The sequence below is a fragment of the Vombatus ursinus genome, unplaced genomic scaffold, assembly GCF_900497805.2.
Source record: "Vombatus ursinus unplaced genomic scaffold, bare-nosed wombat genome assembly UNPS02014785.1, whole genome shotgun sequence".
Classification (NCBI taxonomy): Eukaryota; Metazoa; Chordata; class Mammalia; order Diprotodontia; family Vombatidae; genus Vombatus; species Vombatus ursinus.
The window spans coordinates 1686142-1711547 of NW_020954563.1; the positions used below are offsets into that span (position 1 = coordinate 1686142).

Consider the following 25406-nt stretch of genomic DNA (forward strand, 5'->3'; position numbering starts at 1 on the left):
GGACAGAGGCTATAGAACCAAGTATTGACCCATAGCTCTGTTACTTTGAATCTGAAGAAGCTTTCTAGCTAACTAACAGGGGCTATTACATTCTTGAGTGCTACCCAGAAGCAAATCTGCAATTGTGTTGCCTAGGCCTAAACCAGGGTCAAGAGCCTGGAAAGCTTAGTCCAAGACGACAGTAAGCAGAACATGCCTTAGATCAGACTTGCTGAAACTGTGTAATATGCTGACCTCATCCAACCTGTGATCTTTGAAGAATATAATATTATATACCCAGAGAATGCAGTGGCAGGACCCCAGATAAAACAGGGCAGGATTTTACAAAGCCCTGGCATTCCTTCCAGAAGTACACAGACCCTGGCCATAACACAAAGTCTCTATTCAGTAAATATGGCTGGAAGAATGAGTAAACAAAAACACTGCATGATAAAGAGGTATTACATTATTAGAAATACCTAAAGCATAAACCCAGAAGAGATTAATTGCAAAACATCTATAAAGAAAGCCTCAAAGAAAATACATCTTGGCCTCAAAATTTCTAAATAACATTTTAAACAAATTGAGAATGCTAGAGGAAAGTCCTGGAAAAGAAATGAGAGTTTTGGATAAAAGATTTGGAAAAATAATTAACAGCCTTCCTCAAATAATAGACATATGTTACCACTTCTAACTCTTCATGGAGGAAAATAACTTTAGTGGTGATTTCTAGTGCTATTGAAGGGAAGAATAACTTGAGTTCACATGATAAAACTAGAATGTATAGAAAGGATTCCATTTCTGAACATTAATCTATTTTTCTCCCTTTGAGCCAAGTGCTCCAATTTTCTTCTATAAGAATTACATGAAATTTACAGTTACTGTTCTATAAGCATCAAAACATCAGTTTGAAGTAATAGAAACCAAATCCTGGTGTAGAAAATCTTGTTTTAACACTGAAATATATTCTAACTTTTGGTGTGTACTTAATTCACTTTTTAAAAAGTGCTTAACACTAATAAAACAGGAAACTTAAACAATTCGGTTATGACCAGAGGTCTCATGTTCTCTCAGATCTATGAAGGTTTATATTCAGTAAAGGGATAGTAAATTTGCCTCTGCTTTGTTGTTGTTGATATATATAGATTTTGGGAACCTATTCTTTAAAATAAGAGAACCCTAATTAAATTGTTTATTGTCCTTAAAGTTAATGCTTTTATGGATGATCAATTTAAATACCTATTTTAGTTTTTGGTCATTCTCATTATTTTTTCAATAATAGTTGAGAAATACAGTTTTCTTTTTCTTAGGTAACAAAAGAAGAAAGAACTTTTCAAGACATAATGAAAAGTTATAGGAATCAGCCCCAAGCAAATAGCCATGTGAGTAATAATACTATTTTCTTTACTAACAGGAAATGTGCTAGCTTTTTCTTAAATGGTTTCTGCTAACACTTGAAGCAAAAGACATAATTTCATTTATATACTGTACATGTTAATGTACTTTAGATTTTCAGGTTTATTGGATATTATTAAATTGAAGAGACAAAATGTTATAATGAAAGGACAACTACAGTAGGAAACAAGAACTCAGGAAATCTGTTCCTATAGCTCTGTCCCGTTTATAAAAGAAGGTTTATATCTAGAAGGTTCTAGAAAGTTAGTAAAATATCTTGAAATTAGTCAGAGTTGGGGCAGCTAGGTGGTGCAGTGGACAGAGCACTAGCCCTAAAGTCAGGAGGTCCTGAGTTCAAATCTGGCCTCAGGCTAAACACTTAACACTTACTAGCTGTGTGACCCTGGGCAAGTCACTTAACCCCAATTGCCAAAAACAAAAACAAAATCCTTCCTTCTTCAGGGTATTTAGAATGTATGCCATCTTAGGGTGGGGGCAGGGCGAGATGGGGTGAAAATTTGGAATTCAAAATCTTGTGGAAGTAAATGTTGAAAACTAAAAATAAGTAAATTTATTAACAAAAAAGAAATTAAAAAATTAAAAAAATAAAGAAATTAGAGTTTCTAGACATTAGAATTTATCTCTTCCAACTTGCTCATTTTACAGAAGAAATTGAGGCCCAAAGAGAGGAAGTGACTTGTCCAACCTCAAGCAGTGAGCTGGTGACAAAGTTGGCACTAGAATTCAAGTCTTTTGACTTCCATTCTAGTGCTTATTATTAGTCTACCACATCATGTTAAAATGTTGAAAACTTTCAAATTGAGTGACAGTTTGGTGGTGTTATTAACATAAGTTGAACTTCAAAAAGAAAACAAAACCTAAGTTAAACTTTCTTATCCTTCACTTCATAGTTCTGTTGCTTGGCTATTCAAGGTAGAAGCTAAACATTTCCTGAAGTGTTATAATGGAAAATGTGATACATTATATAAAACTTTCTGTTCAAATGAACATAAAAATTTTTTAAAGTTTTAATTTAAAAAAATATCCAGTATGGAAATGGGTAAAAAAAAAATCTTACTTCTTAGAGATTTATTTTGACATTTTGAAATTCTATAATATGATCACTCTCAATATGCCCTCATGCAATTCAGAGACAGAAAGGCATTTTACTCACACCCCATATTCAAAGACAGAAGCTTTCACCAAGAATTCCTTTCCAGCCAACTCAAATCAACAAAATCTTCAACAAAAAAAAAAAAAAAAAAATTAAGACAATTGCAAAAAACTCTTCACACAAATACAGATCTAAACAAGTGGAGAAATATTAATTGCTTAAGGGTGGGCCAAACAAATATAATAAAAATGACAATTCTGTCTAAATTAATTTACTTATTCAGTGCTATACCAATCAGACTACCAAAAATTATTTTCTAGAGCTGGAAAAAATATAACATTTATCTCAAAGAACAAAAGATTAAAAACATTAAAGAAACCAATTTTTGAAGATGTTAAAGAAGGAAGCCTAATAGTTCCAAATTTCAAACTATTTTACAAAGTGGTAATTATGAAAATGATCTAGCACTGGCTAAGAAATAGAATGGTGGATTAGTGGAATAGGTTAGATATACAGTACATAGTAGTAAAAGACCATAGTAATCTAGTGTTTGGTAAACCCAAAGATCCAAATTTTTGGAACAAGAACTTTGTACTTCACAAAAATTGCTGGAAAAACTGGAAAGCAGTTTGACAGAAACTAAGTAAAGACTAACATCTCACACTGTATATCAAGATAAACTCAAAATGGGTATGATTTAGACATAAAGGGTCATATCATAAGCAATTTAGGGGAGTATGGAAAATTTTATCTGTTAGATCTATAGATAAGAGAAGAATTTATAACTAAACAAGGGATAAAGAAGCTCTAGGAAGTAAAATGGATAATTTTGATTACATTAAATTTTTAAAGTTTTGCACAAAGAAAACCAATGTAGCCAAGGTGAGAAGGAATGCAGCAATCTGGGGGAAAAGTTTTGCAGTAAGTTTCTCTAAGAAAGGCCTCATTCCTCAAATATATAGGGAACTGAATCAAATTAGTAAAAATAAGAGTCATTTTCCAATTGATAAGTTATCAAAGGATATAAACAGGGAGTTTTCAGAAGAAGAAATGAAAACTCTATAGTCATATGAAAAAATGCTCTAAATCACTATTGATTAGAGAAATGCAAGTTAAACCAACTCTGAGGTACCACCTCATACCTATTAGATTGGCTAACATGACAGAAAAGAAAAATGACAGATGTTGGAGAAGATGTGGAAAAATTGAGATACTAATGCACTGTTGGTGGAGTTGTGAGCTAACCATTCTGTGAAACAATTTGGAGTTATGGCCAAAGGGCTATAAAACTGTGTATACTCTTTGACCCAACAATACCACTACTAGATATTCCAAAGACATCAAAGAAAAAGGAAAAGGACCTTTTTGTAGAAAAATATGTGTAATAGCTCTTTTTGTGGTAGCAAGGAATTAGACGTTGAGATGCCCATGAATTAGGAAATGGCTGAACAAGTTGTGGTATGTGGTTGTAATGGAATACTATTGTGCTATAAGAAATGATGAGAAGGTTAGTTTCAGAAAAACCTGGGAAGACATATATGAACTGATGCAAAGTGAAGTGAGCAGAACCAGGAGAACATTGTACACAGTAACAGCAATATTGTATAATGATCAACTATGAATGACTTAGCTAGCTATTCCGATCAAGACAATAATCCAAAACAATTCCGAAGGACTTAACAATGAAAAATACTATCCACCTCTCCAGTGAGAGAACAGATGAAATCTGAATGCAGATTGAAGCATAATTTTTTCACTTTATTTTTCTTGCTTTTTCTTTGCAACATGGATAATATTGGATAATACGGAAATATATTTTGCATGATTTCACATGTATAATTGATATCACATTTCTTTTTTTCTCAATGGGCTACAGAGGGAGGAAGGAAGAGAATTTGGAACTCAAAAAAATTTTTAAAAGGTTAAAAATAAATAATAAACACTTTTTTAAAATAACCATAAAAACACTATTCTAAACTATATCTGTTCTTTGTCAAAGTCAATATTCAATGATTGACTTTATTCTCTCTTTCGGTCTCTTTTTTGTATGTGTACTTAAAAAAATTTTTTTTTACATGTACGTCATTGTCTATGCTTTTCTAATTCTGCTTTATGTTGTAACGATATGTCTTTTTATTTTTCTTTATAGTCTTCATTTGCAATTTTAAATGGCAAAGTGATGTTTGATTACATTGCTGTTCCACTAGCTTGTTCATCTATTTCCTACCTCACCTTGGATATACCTCACCTTGGGTTTTAAAGGATTAGTTAGAACATAACATTTTTCTAGCAGTATTGTTCATACATACTCTGATACATGTTATTGAATATTTTTGAATATTCAGTGATGAATACGTGTCCATCAATTCCTATTGATTAATTATTTTGCCTTCATTTGATGTTTGTTAGCTATGCCACTTTTTGTAACTGCAGTAGTCTTTCTCTCTTTTCAACTGTAGGTTTATAGAAGTGTTCTGTTGAAAAGAATTCCAAGAGAAGTAAGCACGTACAATAAAAATGTAAAACATACAGAAATGGCAGATTATGGTAAGTAACTTTAGTTGACTATTTTCTAATAAAGCTGTTCCTGCTTGCAAGTTTTTGTTATGATGTATTTATTATAATGAACTCCTAGAGACTTATTGCAGGAGTTCGCATGGACCCCTCTGGCAGTCTGTTGAAGCCTGCCATTATTCTTCAGAATGATGTTTTTAAATGCATAAAATAGGGGTGGAGCCAAGATGGCAGAGTAAAGGCAGGGACTCGCTTGAGTTCTCCCCCAAAACCCCTCCAAATACCTGTAAAAAATGACTCTAAACAAATTCTAGAACAGCCGAAACCACAAAAAGACAGAGTGAAACAAATCTCCAACCCAAGACAACCTGGAAGGTCAACAGGAAAGGTCTGTGGTATCAGGCTGAGAGAGGAGTACAGTCTAGCACAGGCCACACAAGCAAAGACTGGGCCCCAGCAAACCCAGAGTAGGCCTCAGAGGACTGAATCACTGGCAGCCGTGGCAATTTCTAGACTTCTCAACCCACAAACACCAAAGACAACTTAGAAGGTCAGTAGGAAAGGTCTGTTGGACCTGGATGAGAGAGGAACACAGTCCAGCCTCGGCCCCAGCACAGCCCTGGGACAGCGGCAGTGGCAGCGGCAACGGCTGCTTTCAGAGCTCCCAGCCCACAGACTGTAAGAGGATCAAACAACTGATCAGAAGGAGATTACAGGGGTCTCTTTACTGGCACTGAGGTAGGATTCTGTTGCTTTGCCCATACTTAGATCTGAATTGAAGTCCTAGGTGGCAGTCCTGATGTGAGGAGGAGCACTGACATAGCTGAGCTTGTGCAGCAGTGGAGAAGGAACCCTCCTCACAGTTCCAGGGCAGAAAAGAGTGATTGTGGTCACTCACAGACCAGAGCACAGGCCAGGAAAGGAGTAAATACCTCTCCTTAGATCATGCCACCTTGGAAGAACTGAAAACTTCCAGGTCCCTAGAAGCATCTCTGAAAACAGCTGCACAAAACCCCTGAAGCTTGGGATAGTACACCCTCCATGCTGGAAGCAGAGCCCTACCTTAACAAAGAGTTTAAAAGTCAAGTAAGTGGCTGGGAAAATGAGCAAACAACAGGAAAAAAACTCTGACTATAGAAACTTACTTTGGTGACAATGAAGATCAAAACATACACTCAGAAGAAGACAACAAAGTCAAAGTTCCTACATCCAAAGCCTCCAAGAAGAATATGAATTGGTCTCAGGCCATGGAAGAGCTCAAAAAAGATTTTGAAAATCAGGTATGAGAAGTAGAGGAAAAATTGCAAAGAAAAATGAGTGATGCCAGAAAATCATGAAAAACAAGTCAACAGCTTGCTAAAGGAGACCCAAAAAAATACTGAAGAAAATAAGACCTTAAAAAATAGACTAACCCAAATGAAAAAAGAGATCCAAAAAGCTAATGAGAAGAATGCCTGAAAAAGCAGAATTGGCCAAATGGAAAAGGAAGTCCAAAAGCATACTGAAGAAAATAATTCCTTAAAAATTAGAATGGAACAAATGGAAGCTAATGACTCAAGAAATCAAGAAATTATAAAGGAAAACCAAATTACCAATTATAAAGTAAAACCAAAATAATGAAAAAATAGAAGACAATGTGAAATATTACACTGGAAAAACAACTGACCTGGAAAATAGATCCAGGAGAGATACTTTAAAAATTATTGGACTACCTGAAAGCCATGATCAAAAAAAGATCCTAGACATCATTTTTCAAGAAATTATCATGGAAAACTGCCCTGATATTCTAGACCTAGAGGGCAAAATAGAAATTGAAAGAATCCACCTATTACCTCCTGAAAGAGATTCCCCAAGGAAAATTCTCAGGAGTACTATAGTCAAATTCCAGAGTTCCCAGGTATTGCAAGCAGCCAGAAAGAAACAATTCAAATATTGTGGAAACACAATCAGTAGCACAAAATTTAGCAGCTTCTACATTAAGGGATTGGGAGGGCTTGGAATATGATATTCCAGAGGTCAAAGGAGCTAGGATTAAAACCAAGAATCACCTACCCAACAAAACTGAGTGTAATCAATGAAGGGGGAAAATTGATATTCAGTGAAGTAGAGGAATTTAATACTTTCTTGAGAAAAAACCTGAGCTAAATAGAAAAATTGACTTTCAAATACAAGACTCGAGAAGTATGAAAAGGTAAACAGGAAAGAGAAATCATGAGGGACTTATTAAAGTTGAACTGTTTACATTCCTACATGGAAAGATGATATTTGTAACTCATGAGACCTTTCCTGGTATTAGGGTAGTGGGAGGGAATATATATATATATGTACATATATATAATATGTATATAGATAGGTAAGTTGAATATGAAGGGATGATATCTAAAAAATAAAATTAAGGGATGAGAGAGGAATGTGCTGGGAGAAGGAGAAAGAGAGAGGTAGAATGGGGTAAATTATCTCACATAAAAGAGTCATGCAAAAAATTTTACAGTGTAGGGGAGGGGGAGGGAGAGGGAATGAGTTAACCTTACTCTCATTATGTTTGGCTTAAGGAGGGAATAACATACATATCCAATAGGGTATGCCTATGAAGTAGTTAAATACAAGGGCATTTGGGAGAGAAGGAATTAGCAGTTGACATACCAGGAAAGACTTCATTTAGATGTTTTTTGAGGTTCTTTAAGAAAAAGAAGAATTTTATAAGGTAGAAGTAAAGAGGGAGTACATGTTGCTCATTGTGTCTAGGTTGCTGTTGATAGAGGAAAGGGTTGAGGAACAGTACCGCTGATATGCTCTATACCAGTCGAAAGGTTTTATTTTTCATCGCTGTTGTACACACACACACTCACATTCATTCTTCTAGTTACCATGGGTTATGGATAAATTTGGGATAGCCAACTCCTTTAAGCTGACTTGAAGCAAAGGAATGCAACTTTGACCACTGATAATGTGTTGGCTTCTGTTTTCAGTACCTATGATTGACCTTCCCTTCCCAGTTGTGCTGAATTTCCAAAATACTGCAGAAGGAAAATTATATAGCTTCATTAGCTTTATAAAACTTTTGGGATACACTATATGAGGAAAGTAACAGTTGTTAATGAGCATTTTTTTTTTATCTTTGTAAAAGTGTTAGTCTTGTATTGCCTTCTTTCCTGGATCTAATAATAGGCTGTAAAATAAGTTTAATATGATACTGTCTACTCCAGACTTAAACTTCAAGCTTACAACTTTTCATTTCTCCAGCTAACTTTTTAATCATATTTCAGTTGCTTATAAAGCTCCCAATACATAGTGAAAGCCCAATATAAAGCTTTTGCTTGTCTTTTTTATATTGTAGCAAAAATGTTATTTGAAGTTGGCAACTTTTATGCAAAAGCAGACTAGTTATAATGTATGTCATTTTCAATAGATTTAGATTGTGCAAAAATACCAGACTGTTCCACAGGATCAATGAAAGAAGAGAGAGGTGATCTTATCAAATTCTACAATGAAGTTTATGTAGGAAGAGTGAAATCATTTGCACTAAAATATGATTTGTCAAATGAAGACCATGTGGTATGTATGTGCAAATTTTCCTATTTCCTACCTATTGCTTTTCAGATGCATTTGTTATAGCTGTTAATATTGTTTGACCCTTAATAGAAACAAAAGAGAAAGTAAATAAAATATATTTGTGTGTGTGTGTGTGTGTGTGTGTGTGTGTGTGTGTGTGTGTGTGTTGGGGCAGGTAAGTGGTGTAGTGGATAGAGTGCCCAGGCTGGAGTCAGGAGACTCATCTTCTTGAGTTCAAATGTGACCTCAGACACTTCCCACCTATGTGACCCTGAGCGGGTCACTTAACCCTGTTTGCCTCAGTTTCCTCATTTGTCAAATGAACCAGGGAAGGAAAAGGTAAACCACTCCAGTGTCTGCCAAGAAAATTCCAAATGAGGTCACTAAAAGTCGAACATGACTGAAATGACTAAATAACAACAACAAATGTATATATGTGGTTATCAGGTTCTGGCCCTCCTTAACTATTGCACTCCTAAAATATGTAAATATAAGGTTGCTCTTAATTAGAACTGCTCCAAATTCTTACTCACACTTTGAAACACCAGTGTTTGCAGCACCTGGGAGTCAGAGTAAAGTTCTAATGAACCTAGAAAGATGCAGGTTCATCTGTTAAGGGCTGAACACAAATGGTGGTAAGAAGCAGTTTGTTTTTTATTCCAGCTAAGCAGATGTCCACAAGTATGAAAAAAAAAGTTAGACTTAAAAAATCCTTAAGCAACTACTCCAAAAATGACATTATATTTTAAAATTTCAGATGGAAGCTCTGCCTTTGTCTCCTTTCCCAAACATTAAGCAGCAGCCAGCGTCACCTCGTCGGATCTCTCAGCAACATTCTGTTTATGTGTCCCCACACCAGAATGGAGCTTGCCTTACCCCAAGGACAGCTCTGCTCTACAGGTTCAATGGCAGCCCTTCCAAGGTCAGTGCTTAAGCACTTTTAATATAGTTTTAAAAATTAATTTCAGTTTTTCTTTTTTAACTTTTCCTTTTTTTGTTTTTTGCTTTTAACATTTAATGGAAAGGTATTAAATTTGAGGAGTAAAAATTATAAAAGGACAGCTTTTCATGTCCAGTTTTCAGTTTCTTCATGTCCTCATTATTTTAAGTTGAATATTCTCAAGAATCTCACTTAGAATAAGCAGTAGTTTTCCAAAATGTCCGTATAGTACAAGGAACCTTCAGATGCTGAGGCAGGCAAGGTATTTGCCGATTGACCCACATTTGTTATATGTATTCAGAAGACACCAGCTAGTTTTAGTTATAAAATGCATAAACGTGCCTTAGGAAGATGTGTTACAGGTACTTACCTGCCATAGTTGAAAATTTGGATGAGTGACCTTCTGCCTAAAACTGTTAAAACACACACACACACAGAGTTTTCCCTAAAATTTTTCTGATGTTTTGGACAGAGTTTGAAGGACATCAACAATATGATTAAACATGGTGAACAAAGAAGCAAGAAGCGAGCATTAACCATTGACGGCGATACTCAATCACCAACTAAGCGCCTCTGCCAAGAAAATGATGACGTATTACTGAAACGACTACAAGATGTTGTCAGTGAAAGAGCCAATCATTAACACTCATGTGGTTTCAGGAAAAAAAAATCATTCAGGTCAGTTCCCTATTTTCTGAAAGATAGGCATTCCATTGGAACGTCTAGCTCTGCACATGGCACTGAGTCTACTGGGATACCCTGTATCGAATGGTGCAGAATGATTTCAATACTTTTTATGTTTTTATTTATCCAAAATGTGGTATAAGACAGAGACTTTGCTTGGCAGTGGGACCTTTAATCTATAATTGTCTTCATACAAATACTGATTGGTGTTGGCGCCCACCATATTGAAATTTTCTTTCTTAAGTCATTAAGAATGTATCAGTTGCTCTTGAGGGGGCAAATTACATTCATGTGGAGTTTTATTCCCGTGATCATCTTTGAGATCAGAATTAGTGAGCAATGAAGTAAAGTTATTTCTTAAACCATAAGGATATACTTTTGAAGGTGAATATCTCATGTGCCTTTTTTCATTTGGCTTATAGAATCTCTCACTGTTTTTAAGTTAATGAAGCAGGGAGAAAATTGATTGTAAATAATGCTCTAAGAAGTTTTGAGCCAAACTTTTCTAAAATATGTGTCTATGTTCTGCTGTAAATGTAAGTAACCTATTTTTGATAATGTTAAGAATACCGATAGCCAAAGCTTTTATAGTTCTCAATTGTTATCATTCTAAGACAGGAGTTGGCAACCCCCTCTAGCACTTGTGCCAAAAAGTGACAGGCCACAGAATTACAAGATCTTTAGAGTTGGATTTGATTTCAGAGGCCATCTGGTCCAGCCTATACCTCAATAGGAATCTCTGCTACATCTCCATCAAGTGGTCATCTAGCCTTCACTGGAAGACCTCCAATGGCGGTGAATCTACTACCTCCCAGGGCAACCCATTCCACTGTGGAAAGGCTCTCCTAGTTAGGAAGTTGAGCTGACATCTATCTTTGTGCAGCTTCCACCTGTTGTACCTAGTTTTGCTTTTTGGGCCAAAGTAGAACAGGTCTGATTTCCCTACCATATGACAGCCCTTTACTTAATGATCCTGTTCCTCCTAAGTTTTCTCTTGTTCAGGATAAAAATCCCATGTTCTTTGGAGACCAATCTCCTCCTCATTCTAGTCATCTTTTGAACTTGCTCCCACTTATTATCAGGCATCCCATAATGTCAAAAAGAAAATGAAACTAGTCTGACATGACCTATTCTCTATCAAGTTGTGATTGCTATTTCCCTTTCTAAATGTTCACAACATAATCTTCAAATTCTAGAATTTTGCTGGGAATTGAAGTAATTTTTTTTTTTACTAGCTATCATTAGGGATATTGTCTGTATGCAAGCCATTATTCATACGTCCTAAGCTTTATCCAGAAACTGAAATCTTGTTCCCAGATAGTAGCTTCTTAATTTGCTTCCTAAATCTCAATTTTCCTTTTGAAGCTTCTACAATAGTTAAGGGTAATGAAAATATGCATATCCTTAAAATAGTTTTCCATTTCTTGCCAAAGACTTCACAAATCCTTAGCAATGTTTCCTTGGTTCCTTTTAATGGTATAATTTATCCTATAAATCATCTGGAGTGGGTAGTGATCATCATATCTGACACTTCTCAGAACACTTTCTGTCATATCCTTGATAATGTTACCCAGGAAGATACCAAAGCTGTTGTCTTTGACAACTACGTTGGTACTCATAAGGAGGGAGTGACCAACAACCACTACTTGTCTCAATGCCGACCTTGACTGAATGACTTCTCTTCTGATGGGATATTAGGATCCATAAGAAATTGCTTCCTACTGAGGATTTAGTTCCCCACCAAATGGGAAGTGCTTCATACCTGTTACTTAACTCCACAGATCTTTTTTAAGTTATATTTGTCCACTCCACATTTGTCTATACTTTGGTACTGGTTAGGACTTATCTCAAGATTGCTTCTCAGTTTCTCCTCAAAGAACTTCCCATTCTTTTAAGGGACACTTTTTTCCCTGAACTAGAGATAAATTCTTCTAGCCTGGCATGGCAACCTGCTACGGTGACCTGTTTGACACACCTGCTCACTGCTTTGGTGGCTCAAAAATAAGGCTCTCCTCTTCTCAATAAGTTACCTTACATACATGTTTTTGATGGGCAATTAGTAGATTCCTGCCAAGTCCTAATTCAAATAGCTTTCCTCAGCTATCTTATGAGGGTCTAAAGCTGAATATCAGCTCATTTATTCTAACACATCAGTCTGTCACCCCTTTGCTGCTTCAACAGCAGGATCATCCCAAGACCTTGCCCCCAGCTTGGTCACAATTCTTTACTTCTCTATTAGTGGTTATTTGATATTTAAACATAGCTGCCAGCATTGTTTGCCCCATATTCACATATCTCTAAAAACCCAGTACAGTAACAGCAAAGGGTGTGGCAAATATACAGTGCAGCACTTCCATGTTTAAGTGGCTTGCCCAAGGTCACACAGCTTTGAATCCTAGGTCTTTATACTCCCCTATCCTGTTACTTTGCTTCTAAGAATAAGCCTTATTATTAGTTTCAAGTTTTGTGTAGTATCTACACCTTCGTAAGTGAAGATACAGCACTTCTTAAGTGTACATATCTCTATGTAACTATAACCATTATATTCTTTCTACTTTCATTGACAGCATGCAAAAGGCCTGTACTTAACAGGAAGAACATCTTTTTATAGTTTAAAAAATGTTTAGATGAGGTTTTAAGTTGTTTGTTCTTTTTGTCTTAATTGTATTGCTTAATAATAAACCATTTACATTTTTCACTTTTACCTCCAAGAAACTTGTGACCAGAAATATTTGTGCCAACATTTAAAGCCTACTGTTAAAAATGTCAGTGTTCCAGGTCAACAGCTGCTAAACATTATCCAGGAATAAGCTCCAAGGATATTCACATATACAGTACTAAAAGGACCTTTGATGGTCAACACCTCCCCCTGCATCATAGTGTATCTACTACCAATTGTGATACAGCACAAATAATTTGGCTTACCCCTTCTGGTTATCATGTTCGATTTAAAACACTACACCAGGTGAGTCACCACCTAGAAGCTTGGAGCCATTCATACATACTTATACAAATTTTTTTTTTTTCCTTTTAAAGAACAAAGGAATTTAGAGTAACATCATGGGGCTTTCTAAGCATTATAGGATTTATTTAGAAAAAATGTCATCAATACAATCTGTTATGGGCCACGCTAGGGGCTTTTTTGGTGGACTGATCTAGGAGCAGTCCCTATTTTCCAAACATCTTTATAGGATACTATATTCTAAACTTCACAGATTCTTCTAAAACAGTTTATTCCAAATGGAAATAAATGCTACAGTGTCATAATGGTTTCATAACTCAGATGAAAGCCTACTAGGACTTGTCCTAGCGTGGGGATTCTGGTTACTGAAGCCTGAATGCTTCTTGGCAGAGATGTGAGTATAAAGGGTACATGAGATAAGGCCAGTAAATAGCCATTGTGATACAGAACTTGGGTTGTGAATTTGAAAAGTATGAACCTTGATGGAAAAAAGGTTAAGTAAAGATGGTAAAGAGAAACAATGAGTATTCGAGTCCAGAAGTCTATGAGTACTAGAAGCCATAATGAAACAAAGAGATATGTTCCTAGAAGTGGGAGGTAAGATCAGATGAGAATGTTAACTCCAAAAGCTCAGTCCAGGCAGTGAATGGCAGATGCAGAATGTTTTTAGGCTGAGCTAAGGTAAGGCAGGAACTTTTCCTCCCCTTTGTGCTAGAAGCCAAGGCCCCTGATGCTTTCCAGTCAACAGAGGACAAGAAACTTCTAGATCCAGGTAATCCTGCCTTTCCCACCATGATGATTCAGCTGAAGCCAAGTGATTTGAATCTGGTCTATCATGACCAGAATTCTGTTGAAGCCAGGTTTAACTTCCTATTTTTTCTTCTTGGTGTTTTATAGTATTCCACAAATGTAGGCCAACTGGCTAGTCCTGAAACAAGGGAAAAAGTAAACTTGTAAAGATGCAATTATGAGTATACATACCCAAAAGGGCCCAAGGCCAACAGTTTCTTCAAGCAGCTATTTCAATAACCTAAAACATGGCCTGAAATCCAAGGCCTGAGAACCTGTTTGATCCTATTTTAAGCTAGGGATTCTATCTAACTCATTCTCTTCACCCATAAAATGTAAGCACACCCTGAAGCCAGACTGTTTCACTATCTTTTTATGTCCAGCATCTAGCACTTAAGTGATTTTTGCCAAATAGAATATCCTCAATCATTTGAAAAGTCTGTTATGGGCAAAGCATAGACACTGAGAAAACATAGGAAGTTATTAATTATTTTAAACTATTTCAATGTAATTGGTTTCCTTTATAATCCTATGTATTTTATGCACTTAAAAACAGGAGTCCAAAAACTGAACCAGACTGCCAAAGGGATTCTTGAGAAAAAAGGTTGAGAACCTCTGCCCTATTCTAGAGGAGACTGACATAGAAAGCCAGCTGTGGGTAGCTAGGAGTCAAAACTCATCTCAGCCAGAAGCTAGAGTACTAAGGACCTTCAGCTATACTTAAATAGCAACTTCATTTCTCTGCTAATAAGGTTTATTTCACAGGGTCCTGTATTAGGACAGGGCATACATGTCACTTATCACTATTTTGTAGCTTTATACCATTTCTAAATCCACTTCTCAACTTTCTTGAGAATGAGCATCTCAGGAATCAAGTAGGCTGCAGTTCTATGAGAAGTCTCACTACACTGCCTCTCCAAGCCAGTTCATAATTTAGCATTCCCCAAAGGACTACCAAGAGAAATAACATCAACATTCAACCTTTACTAAAGATAACTAGCACCCACATTTATGCCTCCCTTTATAGTGTGGGCTTATTATTAGTTCAAGCACGCCTTTTCTGAAAGGCATCATTGTATAGGATTGCCAGCCTTGAAGTCAAGAGAAATGGGTTAGGTATCCAATATGACAGTGACTATGATGCTGGATAAGTCACCTCACATCAGTGTTCTAAGCCAGGAGCTGGAAATGGATTTAAATGTAGTTTGTGGGCTGGATAAAAGCTGGTGGTGAAACAGATTCAGCCTACAGACCATAGCCATAGTTTGCCTACCTCTGCTCTAAGCAACTCTTTTAAAGGACCGCAAATTGCAGAAATGCCAACCTGCACTGGTAGATGGGAGTTTCCAATAAAAACACAGCAGCAGTCCCTATTACCTCTAACAGTTTATACATGAGGAAACAGGCTCACTTTAGTCCAGTGTCAGATATTCCAGGGCACTCAACTAATTTAAGAACAAGATTCAAACCCTAGTCTTTTGACTCAAATTTGGTGCCCTCTCAAAGACAGACTTCAAACACAAGAAAAATATTCTTTACCTTATACAACCAAACCCAGGTGGATAGTTAACCACTAACAATACAGGTTCAAAAAAAGTAGGGAGAATGGAGTGGGGTTCAGAAGAAACACACAAATGAAAAAGAACTAGGTGGTGAAATTTCATAGGACTATTAAGTAGCAGAGCCAAGATTTGAAATTGAATCCCTTAATTCTAAACCTAGCATTCATTCCACCATACCACGAAGTCAAGCTCTTTATATGTTAGGGTAATGTGCACCAGACACATGGCACCAACTAAGGCAAGAGCCTTAGAGGCAGTTGGTGGCTCAATGGATAGAGCGCTGGGCTTGGGGTCAGAAGACTGGAGTTAAAATCTAGGCTTAGACACTTGTTAGCTGTATGACCCTGGGCAAGTCACTTAACCACTGTTTGCCTCAGTTTCCTATAAAATGGGATCATAATAGCATCAACCACCCAGGATTGTTGTGAAAATCAAATGAGATAATATCTGTAAAGCATTTAGAACAGTACCTGGCATGTAAGAGGTGCTTAATAAAATGCACCTTCCCATCTATAGTTCTAAGAGTGACAAACCTAGAAACAATCTTAAGACCTCTAAAGATTAGTATTTGAAGATCCTGTTAGGGATAGTAAGTACTCAATAAATGCTCCTTCCAAGAGTAACAATCCTAAGATACGAATACTTGTTCCAGTATAATGGTGGTAGCCATTTCAGAGCTTAAGAAATCTTTGATAGATTCCCCTTGCACTTGGATGAGCAGAAACCTCCTTACCTGAGACAGGCAAAAGTACTTGTCCAAGGCCAAATCCTCTTGTAGATGATGGGATTATCTGAACAGCCTGCTAGGATTAAAAGGCAACCCAAAATAAAGTAAAAAAACAAAAGTCTTTGACATTTTCCTAATAACAAGCAACTAGCTAAAGTCCCAACGCTTCCAAAACTGCCTTGTCAGTTTCTGACGTGTGTGAAAGGTACAGGGTTTGAAAGGGCTGGATGCTAACCCTTCAAACACGGGAAAACCCTTTCAGGAGTTTATCTTCCTGCACTATCAATGACCAGGTCACAGTTAGACCATGATCACTTTCGAATGCAGGGCCAGGAAAAAGACTTTCGGGGTCGCGGAGAGAATTGGTCCACGCGGATGGCAGCGCCCCAGCACAGAGGGATTTAACCCCAGCCACTGAAGTCCCCCGGTGCCCACCCCCACCCTCCCCGACCCCGCTTTGCAGAATGCACGTCCATCCATTCATTCGCAGTATCACCTCGATAACTCTAGATCCTATCAAGTCCGTCCTTTTATCGCGCCATCTCCGCACCTCCTGCACACCTGGGCCAGGGGCTAATCCCTCCTCCCCAAGTCCGGGCTGGCGGGGTTATCCCGATAGACCCCTCCCCACCCCACTTAACCCCCGCAGCGCGAGCGGAGATCTCCCGCACCTTTTCTTCCCGCCCTGGGCCCACGCGGGGTTCCATGCGGGCGCCCTGCGGAGGGAGGGGCGCAATGGGAGCACGGCCCCAAGGGGAAGGCCCGACTCGGCTCTCACTGGTCCTCCGCGGTGAAATCAGGGAGGGTCAAGCCACCGGTGACCACAGCGCTGGGGAAGCGCGGACGGTCGGGGATGGCCAGAGGCGGTAGGCTGATAGAACGGCCGCGGCTCCATTGCGGCAGCTGTGAAAGAAAGGCCAGCAGCCTGGGAAAGGGTTTATAATGCCAACCTCATAGCGTCACTTCCGCCTGGTCTGGGCAAGCGCGGAACAGGTGGGTCAGCTACAGCGTCCTCTGCTGGATGGAGACGGGAGGTACAAGGTTCCTTTCGTTCCCCTAAACGTGTAGGTGTGCAGGAGATAGAATGCTGTGCCTAGAGCCAGGGAGACGCATCTTCCTGATAGCAAATCTGGGCTCTGACACGACTATTGTATGACCCTGGGCAAGTCACTTAACCCTGTTTGTCCCAGTTTTCTCAACTATAAAATGAGCTGGAGAAGAAAATGGCAAACCACTCCAGTATCTTTGCCAAGAAAACCCAAGTGGATTAACAAAGAATTGACTCAGACCAACAACAACACGCCCTTTGGGAGGAGGAAAGAAGGACATTGTTCCATTAATCCCCAGATTGCCTCCTTTCTAAGCAGAGAAGGAGGGGACACTCTTTGTGGACCAGGCACAAAGACACTCAGACAAACGTTCCTGCAAACATGTATGTATGCATATTCAGACATACGTATTGCACCCGGACTACACACAGAAACACGGATGCGCACACATCCTTAAAAAGCTTCCGATCGACCCTGCTATCTTCCTGTATCTTTCTCCTTTTTGCAGCCAAATTCCTGGTACCTGGCACTGATTTGTTCTTGATGGGCACTTGATTAATGGAAATCTGATCCAGTCCAAATCCTTGGTTTAATGGAGGACAAAACCAGCAGGCTGAAAGGAAATGGCACAGCTAGCGTCAGTCTCAGTTCAACTCAAGCCACTGTCTGGTTCCCGTCAAGTCTAGCCCACCTTCCGTTATGCCACATTGTGAGTTTCCACATGCCTGGGTGCATTGCACATGTGTCTCCTTATGTGCACACTGTTCATATGAATCTCTCTCCCCATTAAGGCCTTTCCAGTATTCTTGCCTCTTTACTGCCACAGAGCCAGGCAAGAAGGAAGACCAGCCTCCCTTTTGGCTGCTTTTTGAACATACACCAGTTTATCTTACACAATCAATAGTCAGGCTCTTCCACACCTGGTTAAAAGACCAGAACCAGAATATCAGCATATGCTACAAATCAGAGAGTAGGGTGTTTCCATTACATGTCATCATGCCTTCACATTAGCTGACTCTCCAGTCTCTTCCAGGAGGGAACTGCATCAGGTGGGCAAGCAGGTTAGGCATGCACATCCTTTCCATATACACACATACATACCTAAATATAATAGGAGGTAGAATCAGCCTCATTCTACACATGTACATTTGCATGTGTATGCATAAAGACATGTGTGTATGTATACACATATATGTATCATGTAATGGGGCTGCTTCTACATTCTATCAATGGAGGTATGTGCATATTTACACATATAGTTTATATTCATATATGTACACATTTACACAAACTTCTTGAGAGTAGGAATTATCTTACTTTTGTCTTTTTCTGCTGCCTGACACATAGACATTTAATAAATACTGTTGATTAATTGATTCAGAGAGGAGAAAGAAGAGAATTTATTTGCCATGGAGCAATAGATTGGCATACTTTTCCCAGACCAAATATTGTTTTGATTTTCTCACCCTAGGATGTCAGGGCTGGGCTGAGGTATTTTTGATTCTCTTAGTCCTTCCCTGCAAGTTTGGATTTTGATAGCTGGGTACATAGTGGATAGAGAGATGGACTAGGAATCAAGGATATTTGAATTCAAATCCTACCTTAGACTCTGATGAGCTATGCAAGCATAGGCAAATCACTTTCTCTTAGCCTCAGTTTCCTCATCTGTAAAATGAGGATTAATAATAGCATCTATCTTACATGGTTGTTGTGAAGCTCAAATGAAATAATATGGGATATCCTTAAAATTGTAAGCTTAAAACTACAGAAAGACTTTGAGGATACCCTATATATGTAAAATGTTTTTCAAAACCTAAAGTGGTATATAAATGTTAGCCAGTATTATTATTTGATTTTTCCCCCATGGTTGGTATTGAGGAGGCTCTGGATTTGGACTGGTCCAGATGGTCAGATGGCAAGAGGTCTAGTATGGGTGTGTGTGTGTATGTATGTGTGTGTGTGTGTGTGTGTGTGTGTGGTAGGGGGTATGGGGGGCATTATTTAAGAGCTGTGGAAGGGTCTTTTCTGAGGGGAGGGGTCTGGTTTAGAATGGTGGGAGAGATTGACCTCTATGCCCTTTAGCCTGGGTAGGAAAGAAATCAAAACTAGGGGGTGAAGGTCAAAGTGCTTTAAAGCTGTTCTTACGTGTTGAAAACTTGAGGTGGTAGGGGAATGAACATGGTCGTAACTGAAAGTGTGTCATTGGGAAGAGTGATTCAATTTATTCCTTTTGGACCCCATCTCCTCTACTAGAACTAGATGCAGTGGGTGAGAATTATTTCAATTTGATATAACTTCCAGGCAGCACTGGCTAGTTCTCAGAACTCTGTCCATCTTGTCCAGTCTTCAAGAGCCTCCTTTCTAAACCCCACCTCCAATTCCTCTTTCCCCTTTTCTTAACCCTTTACAAGCTGCCTTCCAACCTTATCATTCCACAGGTACTCTCTCTCCAAAGATCTTGTAGTTGCCAAACCCAATGTTCTTTTCTCCATTCTCTTTCTCCTTGACCTCTCTGCAGCCTCAGACACTGTTGATCACACTCTCCCCCTTGATACTCTCTTCTCTCTAGGTTTTTGGGGCGCCAGTCTCTCCTGGTTCTCCTCCTACCTCTCTGACAGCTCCTTCTCTGTCTGTTTTGCTGAATCCTCCTCCAGATCACAGGCTCTTACTGTAAGTGTTCCTCAAGGTCCTGTCCAGAGCTATCATTTCTTCTTCCTGTAGAGTACTTGGTGATCTCATCAGTTCCCATAGATTTAATTACCATCTCTTTGCTCGTGATTCTCGAATCCACCTATCCTGCTTCAGCCTCTCTGCCGACCTCCAATCTGGTATCTCTAATGGCTCCATCTTGGATTAGGTGTCAATGGAACTCATTATCTTTCCCCCTAACGTCTCCCTCCCCCCACCCAGCCCCATTCCCTATTATTGTAGAGGTCAACAGCATCCTCCCAGTCCCTTAGGTTGCCTAGACTCCTCACCATCTCTCACTAACTCATATCCAAACTGTTGCCAAGGCCTGCTAATTTCACCTTCACAACATCCCTTGAATATGCCCCCTTCTCTCTTTTACATTATCACCACCCTGGTGCAGGTCCTCATCACCTCACATCTGAACTACTACAACGACCTGCTGGTGGGTCAGCCTGCCTCATGCTTCTTCCCACTTCCCTCACTTCCCATTCACCTCAACATGCATAAGGCTGCTCCAATTAGCTACTCAAATTTTTTTTTCCTTATACCCAGATTTGACCATATAACTCCTATCCCTTCAAAAAACAAACAAAAAAACCTCCTTTGGTGGCTTACTTTTACCTCTGGAATGAAATATAAACTCCTCTCAATGACATCTAAAGCCATACACCACCTTCCCCCAGACTGCTTTTCCTAACCTGTTATTACATTCAGTCCCCTTCACCCACTCTACAATTCAGCCAAATTGGCCTTCTTACTGCTTTTCATATATGATTGTTCTTCAATGATTTCAGTTGTGTCTGACTCTTCATGACCCCATTTGGGGTTTTCTTGGCAAAGATACTGGAGTGGTTTGCCATTTCCTTCTTCAGATCATTTGACAGATGAGGAAACTGAGGCAAACAGGGTTCAGTGACTTGCTCACGGTCATGCAGCTAGGAAATGTCTGAGGCTGGATTTGAACTCAGGAAGATGAGTCTTCCTGACTCCAGACCTGGTGCTCCATCTACTGTGCCATCTAGCTGCACCTTCATAGGTGATATCCCAGGGCAAAGAGTGTTGGCTGAATACAGAGGAAACTTCTCTTCTAATGCTTATTACGTGTATGACCTTGGGCAAATCATTTAACTTCCTGGGCCTCAGTTTCCTCATCTGTAAAATGAGAGGGTTGGGCTTGATTGCCTTAGGTCCTTTCCGGCTCTAGCCTGATGATCTTCTTTCTTTAATGCCTTGCACTGGCTGTACCCCATGCATGGTGCACACTGCTTCCTCACTTCCACCCTTTACTATCCCTAATTTTCTTCAGGACTGAGCTTAAGAACTTCCCTCTACATGAAGCCTTTCCTCACTGCCCAAAAACTAACTTACAATAATAGAGGCAAGTCCTTTTAATCATGTGCTCTGGCCCTGTGGAGAATGAAAGAAGGATTTCAAACCCTCCCCTCCTTTTTGTGAGGCAGTTGGGGTTAAGTGACTTGCCCAGATCACACAGCTAGTAAGTGTTATGTGTCTGAGGCCGAATTTTAACTCGGTCCTCCTGATTTCAGGGCCGGTGCTCTATCTGCTGCGCCACCTACCTGTCCCTCAACCCCTTATTAAAGGACATACATAATCCCAAGTGCTTCCTTCCTCACTTCATGATGGGGGTGCAGGGGCTGCATCAGAGACCATGGGCCACCAAGTCAGGAAGAGCCCACTCAGTAGACCTTAAAATTAATGACTCCACCTCCTGTCACTTTCTCTTTCCACCTGCTAAAGGTGTGACAATGCTGAGGAATTTACTTGCTTTCTTAGACTTTCCATGATGGGAGAGAAAGGACTCTGCCCATGCCCCTGCCCCTGCCCCTACCATCTACACCAGCTACTCTCACATGGTATTGGGCATATAGATGTGTGTTGTCTATGTAAGTCTGAGACTGTACCTCTTCATAACTATGGCATGACCTACTTTTGATGAAGCCATGCAAGGTCTCTGGAAATAGTTTCCTTTTGTGGATATTCACTAGCCATCTTTTTAATGATCTGTTCTAGAGTCTTCCCAAAAATTGAAATTAAAATCTCTGGTCTATAATCTGTAGACTGTTCCCTTCACTTTTTTGGGTGGGTGGGGGGCACAATCAGGATATTTGTCTTTCTCTAGTCCTATGGCACCTCCCCCATTTCCCACAGACTTTAAAGATCAAGGACAGAGGGCTTTGGAATCACTTCTGTCAGCTCTTTCAGTATTCAAGAATTTAGTTCACCTGGGCCAGGTGATTTGAATTCATCAGTAGGCGCTCCCTTACTAGCTCATCATTTATCTTAATTTTCAGCTCTCTGTTAGCCATTTTTCTTATGTCATTTTGCAGGGCAAAATGTCTCTTGCTTCTTTCTGTCATCAGATGTCGTTGTCCCATCTGTCCCCATTGCTAGACCTATACCTTCTTGGATCTTCCTTTTTCTCCATTGGAGCTAAAACAAAACAAAACCCACCAACTATTTTTTTTAACTCATATGTACAAAAATATTTATAGCAGCTTTTTGTAATAGTAGAGAACTGGAAACTAAAAAGGTGACGCTCATCACTTGGGAAATGACTGAACAAATGATGATATATGAATATAATGGAATATTATTGTATCAGAAGAAACAATGAAATGGACAGTTTCAGAGAAACCTGGGAAGGCTTTTATGAAATTATGAAGAGGAAAAGTGAGTGGAACCAGGAAAACTAAAATTTGCATAAGTTTGCATAAAAATTTTCTATGCAGTTTGACACATGTGCAGATGTTTCTAATGTATCTCAGCTTATGGTATTTGCTACAATCCATTTCAATAATGGAATCCATGTGAGCTTCTAAAGGACAGATGTACTAGAGAAGATATTTTCTTAACAGTAATATAATAATAAAACTGTCAGGAAAAACAGCTTGAAGGAGGTAAGAACTGATCAACACAATGACCCACCTAGATTCCAGAGACTTGCTGTCCACCTGGCAGAGTGGTGATATACTCAAGATGCACACTGGGACATACATTTTCAGACACAATATGGTATTTGTTTTGCTTGACAATGCATATTTGTTATAAAGTTTTTGTTTTTCTGTTTTGTTTTTTGCTCTGATGGGATGGGGGAGATTGGAGGGAGGGAGAAATAGCAATAGAATTCCACTCTCCCATCAAAAAAAAATGTTATTGAAGCATTTTTAAAAAATGTACAATAAAAAGGTCAGAAGGAAACATAAACAAGACAGTTTTGAAATTTTTATGTTGAATTTAATATATACTAAAAGGAAAAGCAAGCTGCATATTATAGAGCTTCACAGTTTCATATGCAGTTCTTTTCTATTCTACTTTGTATATGGAAATATTAATTTTATTTGGAAGTTCAGACATTTTTAAAAATGAAAAATGGAAACATAATATAATATTATTAAAAACTCTTTTGTTGTCCTTAGCTTCCCTTGACATGAATTAACTTTAGCTCGTTCTGAGTATGTTAGCACATGTTAGCACATGTTAACACATTTTTACAGTCTCAGGCCATGGTCTAATAGTCCTCCTGCTACCTATTACCTACCTCTGTTACTTTTATCTTTTATACATACATATTTCTTGTTAACATTTAATAGTACTTTATTTTTTTCCAATTACATGTGAAGATAGTTTTCAATATCCATTTTTGTAAGATTTTGAATTCCAAATTTTTCTCCTTTCCTCCCTTCTCTCCCCAAGACAGCAAGCAATCTGATACAGGTTATACATGCACGGTCATTACATACCTATTTTAAATCTAAGTTTGTAGTTCAGATTCTCTGTGATTCACATTGTTATCTTGTAAAGATTTATTTATTTTTGTTATTTTGAACTTGACAAACAACATGAATATTTCTATATAGCAAGAAAAGGCAAAGTATTGTATGGGAAACTACAAATCTCATCACATGCTGCTTTAAAAAAGAGCATACCAAAATCATTACATCAATTCCAAAGATTGTCCTGTACATTTCTGTTCACCTCTAAACCCCTTTCTCTGTTCCCTTAAAAAAAGATGCTTATGGGGCAGCTTAATGGTGCAGTGGATAGAGCACCGGCCTTGGAGTCAGGAGGTCCTGAGTTCAAATCCGAACTCAGACACATAACACCCACTAGCTGTGTAACCCTGAGCAAGTCACTTAACCCCAATTACCCTCACCAAAACAAACAAACAAAAAGAAGCAAATAAGGGAAACCAAGACCCATAGATTTATGGGGCAGCTAGGTGGCACAGTGGATAGAGCACCCATCTTGGAGTCAGGAGGACCTGAGTTCAAATTCGGCCTCAGACACTTGACACTTACTAGCTATGTGACCCTGGACAAGTCACTTAACCCCACTGCCTAGCCAAAAAAAAAAAATGCTTAATCATACATTCGTCTCTTCAGACAACTCCTATTCCTGCCAAATGTTCCCCTTCTCTGCCCCCTATCCCCAGTTGGGATTGTTTCTTTGTTCATACAGAATTTCATTCTTGAAAGTCTCTGATTCTTCTTGGGCTGACATCTGTAGAATTTTGCTCCATGGGAGCCTCTTTATTCTTCCTCTGAGTCCTTTGAAATCTGCCCCAAATCGAAAATGTATTTTGGATTATATCTAGCTTTGTCCTTTTTCTATCCCAGCCTCTAGGAATGAGTACTAACTTTTCTTCCACCATTCCTATCATTTCCATTTCAGTAACCATTCTTCCCTTTTAGTGAGAGGGTTTATCAGTAGCATCCTCATTTCCTTGTTCAGTTTCAGCATACTGAGATATACTGCAGTTTATGAGTGCCTGGTAAAGTGAGTCTAGGGATCGTATTAACTAGTTTTAAGTAAATTAATCCTCCAAAGTGGACAAATGGCTTAAAAATATTCCTGCAAAGAAACTATGGATATGAATACTGAAATTGTGAGCACAAGGGAACAGTAAGAAAATGGCAGGGCTGATATTTTTCCTCTTTCTAGTATGAGTTCTTCATCAGCCATATTAGGCAGGAACAGTGATGACCCAATGACATCTGACAAGATATCAACACAATGATCCAAAAAGTTTCAAGCCAAAAAATATCAAGATTATTCAACATATGGATTTGTATCCATTATTACTAACCAATGAACTTCACTCAAGCATTTGACTCAAAATATTAACCAGTGATAACATAGAACCATCACAATTAGCAAGTCATTTAAAAGCTAAGCATTTTGAACACAAAGACTAAACTCTATAATTTTTTTAGCAGTGTTTAAAGGCATATGATACTCAATCCAGTACTTTAAAATTTTTTTTGGTAAACTCAGTGATAAATGTTTAGAATCCCCTTTTGCAGTTTCTTACTTAATTTGTTGTGTAGTCATGTCTGACTCTTTGTGACCCTGTGGACCGTACTGTCCGTGGGGTTTTCTTGGCAAAGATGCTGGAGTGGTTTGCCATTTCCTTCTCCAGTGGATAAG

At 38.6% G+C, this 25406-nt stretch overlaps 1 protein-coding gene, 1 long non-coding RNA gene and 1 other non-coding gene across 3 annotated transcripts in view; 1 reads left to right on the plus strand and 2 right to left on the minus strand.

Annotated features, from left to right (window-relative positions):
* The window catches only part of RBL1 (RB transcriptional corepressor like 1), a 68956-nt gene extending 55795 nt beyond the window's left edge, over positions 1-13161 (plus strand). The window contains exons 18-22 of the mRNA XM_027867116.1: positions 1290-1361; positions 4948-5035; positions 8412-8557; positions 9312-9476; positions 9967-13161. Of these exons, the coding sequence (XP_027722917.1) occupies positions 1290-1361; positions 4948-5035; positions 8412-8557; positions 9312-9476; positions 9967-10137 (642 nt within the window). The 3' untranslated portion in view covers positions 10138-13161. The remainder of the gene's footprint in view (positions 1-1289; positions 1362-4947; positions 5036-8411; positions 8558-9311; positions 9477-9966) is intronic.
* Positions 13162-13245: 84 nt separating this feature from the next.
* LOC114046693 lies at positions 13246-17111 on the minus strand. The gene is made up of 3 exons (XR_003569542.1): positions 16890-17111; positions 16225-16291; positions 13246-14068 (listed from the first exon to the last, which is right to left on the minus strand). It is a non-coding gene; the product is annotated as an uncharacterized LOC114046693 (long non-coding RNA).
* Positions 16414-16547, minus strand: LOC114046815. Its single transcript, XR_003569551.1, has one exon. It is a non-coding gene; the product is annotated as a small nucleolar RNA SNORA71 (small nucleolar RNA).
* Positions 17112-25406: the final 8295 nt, after the last annotated feature.